Consider the following 5,545-nt stretch of genomic DNA (forward strand, 5'->3'; position numbering starts at 1 on the left):
CATAAATCCTTCAGTATCATACCACTCCCCAATTCTGATCCACTGTGGAGCAAGGATTCAGCTGCACCCAGACCTTTTGAGCTCTTCTCAAATGTGCTACACCATCCTGAATTTGGAAAAAAGGTTGAGGATACATGGCAGTTGATAGTGAGGGGAGACCCTATACATCAAGTATGGAGAAAGCTACAACTTCTAAAGCACAACTTAAAGGAATCGACAGCCTATATGGCATCATATAAACAAAAGCTTGAGCAGCTGAGAGAGGAACTAGAAGTAACACAAGCAAATCTCAAGCACCAACCACAATATCAACTCCTTATTGAAAAAGAAAGACAAATTTTACTTGATTGGGAGAAGTAGGGCAGTATAGAAGAACAGGTCCTAAGGCAAAAATCAAGGGCAACCTGGATTACTAGTGGAGATACAAACTCTAAATACTTCCATGCACAATGGAGGATGAGAACTTCCAGGAACACTATCAGTTCAATTTATACTAAGTGTGGTATAAAACTCACAGACCCCAAATTGGTAGAAAAGGAATTTATATCCTTCTTCACTGGGCTTATGAGGGAGAGAGCCTCGGAACTACCTTGTCCAAATGCAGAGGTAATAAAAAAGGGCAAATGTCTGAACTATGAACAACAATGTCAACTAGTGCAAGAGGTAACAAATGATGAAATTCTGGAAGCCATAAAAGAAATGCCTCTGGACAAATCACCCGGAGTAGATAGCTATCCTATTGAATTCTTTCTCAAGCAGTGGGAGCTGGTCAGAGACGATGTCTATGCAGATGTACACTACTTCTTGAAAACTGGCAGAATGTTGCATGTTATAAATTGTATGCCAATTACACCGGTGCCTAAAGTTCGTTCACCAACTCAGGTAAAGGACTATAGGCCAATTGCCTGTTGTACCACCCTGTACAAGATCATAGCCAAAATTCTAACTAGAATATTCAGTAAGGTTGTTGGTGATATCGTCAGCCAATCCCAATGTACTAAAAAGGAAAGCATAGGACACATTGGAATGGAGCTTTATCAGAAGAGTCATAGTCGATCTTGGCTTTCCCCACAAATTTGTGCAATGGGTCATGGAATGTATAACTACTCTTTCCCTACTATTTGGTCATCAATGGAGGGGTCACCAAGACTTTTCCTGGGCAAAGAGGAATCAGACAAGGGGACCCTATGCCCCCGTTCTATTTGTTATAGCTATGGAATATTTGCAAAGAGAGATGGATCAATTGATCACAAATGGTGATTTTAATTTTCACTCAAAGTGTAGGAAACTTGCAGTCACTCATATTTGTTTTGCTGATGTCTTGCTTATGTTCTGTAGAGCAAATAAGGAGTCTGTTAGGCTATTGAACAGTTCTTTCCAAGCATTCTCACAAGCTTCAGGTCTACAGGCTAATGCTACCAGAAGCTCCATTTACATAGCTAGTGTGACAGAGGATAGTAAACAAGACATAGTGCAGCTCTTGAGTTACTCCTTGTGTGATTTACCTTTCAAATATTTGGGGGTTCCATTGTCATCTAAAAAACTCTCAGTGGTTCAATTTCTGCCTCTTATTGAAAAGATATTGCTAGGATGAAGTGTTGGTCTACTAAACTCCTCTCTTATGCAGGTAGACTTCAGTTGATAAAGTCTGTAATATTTGGAATAAAAATATTATTGGGCACAGACTTTGTATTAATACAAAGTCTGCCAAACTCCTCTCTTATTGGGAACATATATTTGTGCTACCAAAGAAGATAATGAAAGCTGTTAAAACTCTATGTAGGACCTTCTTATGGGCTGGAATGATAAATCTATCAAAGAAAGCACTTGTGTCTTGGGACAAAGTGTGCTTACCTTAAGCAGCTAGAGGATTGAATATACTGAATCTATGTATATGGAACAAGGCTGCAATCATAAAGCAGTTACGGTCAATTGCACAGAAAAAGGACTGCCTCTGGATAAAATGGGTACACAGCTACTACATCAAGAATCAAGCTCTTGACTCATGCCCTATACCTAAGACATCAGCTTGGGTAGTTAGGAAGATTATGGAAGCTTGAGATATGGTTATACAACAGGTTATGGTACAAGGTGACATACTTGCAAAGTTAGGAACAATGCAGAACATGGATGGCTCCTTCTCTATTAGAAAGATGTACCTACACGTGATACCTCAGCACCCTAAAGTCCCTTGGCAAAGCCTTACACTGCAGCAAAACATACATCCACGAGTGAAATTTATGCTATGGCTAGCAATGCAAAACAGGCTGGCAACTGTGGATCGACTGCAGATGATAGGCATACAAGCTCCTATGGCTTGTGTATTCTTTCATAGTGTCATTGAAACTCATGCACATCTATTCTTTGAATGCCAAGTTACAGGTGCATTGTGGCTGAGATTACTGACCTGTCTTGGGCATATCAGGATCAGAGGAGATGCCAAACATGAAATGAAATGGGCATGCAGTATGGCAAAGAGGAAGAATGGACTGGGAGCTATCACCAGCTGTACATATGCAATGGCAGTCTATGTCATATGGAGGGAGAGGAATCTACTAAGGTTCCAAAAAAGCACCTATGATGAAGATAGAGTCAGTAGAGAAATAGCAATACATATTCACATTAGAGGACAAAACCTTAGGAAATGGCGCAAGCCTTTGAGTCTTCTGAGTTCATACCCTTAGTGAGATAGCTGAACATTATATTAGTATAGCTAAGCTAGGGACTATCAGATGTAATTATGAGTGTAAGAGGTCGGCTTTTTCCTGGAATCTGTAAATGATACTTTTTTGGTTTATATTAACACAATGGTAGACATTGATAACAATCCCCAGGGGACCTCATTCTTCCCCTATAATGATGTGTGTGTATATATATATATATATATATATATATATATATATATATATATATATATATATATATATATATATATATATATAAAAGTGTCCAGTTAACAAAACAAACTGTGATTTGTCTATTCCTTTTTACCTTTTTTCTTGGATTACATAAAATTGTTTTTGCACGTGCAATGTCATTTTAAGACCTTTTTTAATATATAGAAATGTAAAAATATATCTGGATAAACCACGTGTTATTTTCAGATTCCTCTTAGTTATTATACTAGTAAAAGTTGGCCCGTGCTAGCACAATATTTTAAGGGGTTTTGGCATGGTATCACAATATACCCATATAATTAGCAGAAAAACCCGTACTTATAAATATGAGCACTAGGTAGCCAATAAATGTATATCACTACAAAAACGTGTATATCACAACTTTATTTTTACTTCTTTGTGTATAAATCAAAATGTCACGATCCCAAACTCAACCCGGCCGTGATGGCGCCTATCTTGGAACTAGGCCAGCCTCAACTCAACACAACCCAAAACCACAATACTAAAATCAAATCATTTGCGGAAAAACTTTCATTATTTTAAATAAATAGTCTAAGACATAAAAGAAATATTCATATTACAATACAACTATCCCAAAACCAGGGTGTCACGGAGTACATGAGCGTCTAGAGAAATAGTATAGTCTACTACAAGGTTCACTGAATACAACTGAAACCCAGCTAGAATAGAGAGGGAGGGTCAAGATCTGCGACCACCGTGAAGATACCTTAACAATCTCCCAAGCCTGCAAATCTCGATCAGTGACTTCCACTAGGACCGAAAGTACCTGGATCTGCACACGAGGTGTAGGGGGTAACGTGAGTACACCAACTCATAAGTAACAAGTCCAACCTACGGACTGATAGGTAGTGACGAACTCAACCTCATCAAAGATAACAGAATTAATGTACAGAAACGTAGGCACGCTTTCAGTTAAATAAACAGCTCGAACAGTATGAGCAAGTGAGGGAAGTATAACTCTGCTACACTTACATGCCAATGCACATGCTATACAAAATGCACCATGTTGAATGCCTCATGTGCCCACAATCTCAAATGATCGTCCACTTAGTACTGTATATGGCTCATACGGCCCAGGGAAGATCCATCCCGGAATATATACATCTCTGAAAGCAGTCACTCAGTACTGGGGAAGGCCAATCCAGCCTATGGAGAAGATCCATCTCCAGATAATAATAATAACAAGCTCACAACTACTCGGTACTGTATATGGCTCACAAGGCCCAAGGAAATCTATCCCGGAACATACTCAACAGTGACTAGACATCACTCGGTATCGAGGAAAAAGGGAAATCCATCCCTATGGAGAAATCCATCTCCATATATCAATAATTCGGACAAATCCATATCCAGGAAAATCCATCCCTCAATAATATCATCCGTGATCACTGGGGGTGTATAGACTTCGGAGGGGCTCCTTTCAGCCCAAGCGCTATAACAAGCCAACGAAGGCATAATCAATAATCTATTGCAGCGTGCAGCCCGATCCCATAACTGTCACTCATAACCAGGCTCTCGGGCTCACTCAGTCATCACTCTCCAGTCTCACACGCACACAGGCTCAAAATGCCATAATACTAGCCCGAAACAATGATATGATGTGCCAAATAATAACAACTGAGACTGAGACATAATATGATATGCATGAACAAGACTGAGTACAGAGTATCAATGAAACTAATGAGATGACAGCAAGAAACGACCACTCAGGCCTCAACAGTATTGGCGTGAAGCCCTAACATGATAATTAGCATGATTTACAATTTCTTTTACCTAATCACATCATCACAACATAGATATCAGCAAGAAGAGTCACTAAGCGGTGCCATGGAATGATCTAGGCCCCAATTCTCACGGTGCACGCTCACACGCCCGTCACTTGGCATTTGCGTCACCTCAATACGAATTATATAGCACAACGTTCGGGGTTTCAAACCTTCAAAACCAAGTTTGGAAGCGTTACTTACCTCAAACTAAGCTAAAACTCTAACCTGCGATGCCCTTGCCTCTCGATTCGGCCTCCAAATGCTCTGAATCTAACCAAAATCAGTATATTAACCTCAATATACGCTAAAGGAATGAAACCCACACGAAAATTATCAAATTAGACCCAAAATGTCGAATTTGCTCAAACCCGGCCCCCGTGCCCATGTCTCAGAATCCGGTAAGAACTATGAAACTAGGAACTCCTTTCACTCCCGAGTCTATACATACCAAAATCATCAAAATCCGACCTCAAATGGTCCTTCAAATCCTCAGTCAAAATTCTCCAAAACTCATGCCCTAAACCGCTCAATTTTACCCCTAATTCCCACTAATACCATGATTAAACAATGAGAAAATCATAATAAACACAAGTAATAAAGCTTAAGTAACTTACCCCATTGATAATCCTTGTTTCCTCTTGAAAATCACTGCCCAAAGCTCAAATCCCGGCCAAAAATGGTGAAGAATGACCAAAAATTCGTGAAGGATCCTTTATATACATTGTGCCCAGCATTTCCATATCTGCGAGCAAAATCATGCACCTGCGGGCTCGTAGATGCGGTCCAACTTCCGCTCCTGCGATCCTTCTCCGCTTCTACGCACCTCGCACCTGCGGTCCCCAATCCGTAGGTGCGGAAATG

At 40.1% G+C, this 5,545-nt stretch overlaps 1 protein-coding gene across 1 annotated transcript; it reads left to right on the top strand.

Annotated features, from left to right (window-relative positions):
- Positions 1–2,063: 2,063 nt before the first annotated feature.
- On the top strand, positions 2,064–2,684 carry LOC109242803. The gene has a single exon (XM_019409664.1). The coding sequence runs from the start codon at positions 2,064–2,066 to the stop codon at positions 2,682–2,684; it is 621 nt and encodes a 206-aa protein (XP_019265209.1).
- The last annotated feature ends 2,861 nt before the right edge of the window (positions 2,685–5,545 follow it).

The sequence above is a fragment of the Nicotiana attenuata genome, unplaced genomic scaffold, assembly GCF_001879085.1.
Source record: "Nicotiana attenuata strain UT unplaced genomic scaffold, NIATTr2, whole genome shotgun sequence".
Lineage (NCBI taxonomy): Eukaryota > Viridiplantae > Streptophyta > Magnoliopsida > Solanales > Solanaceae > Nicotiana > Nicotiana attenuata.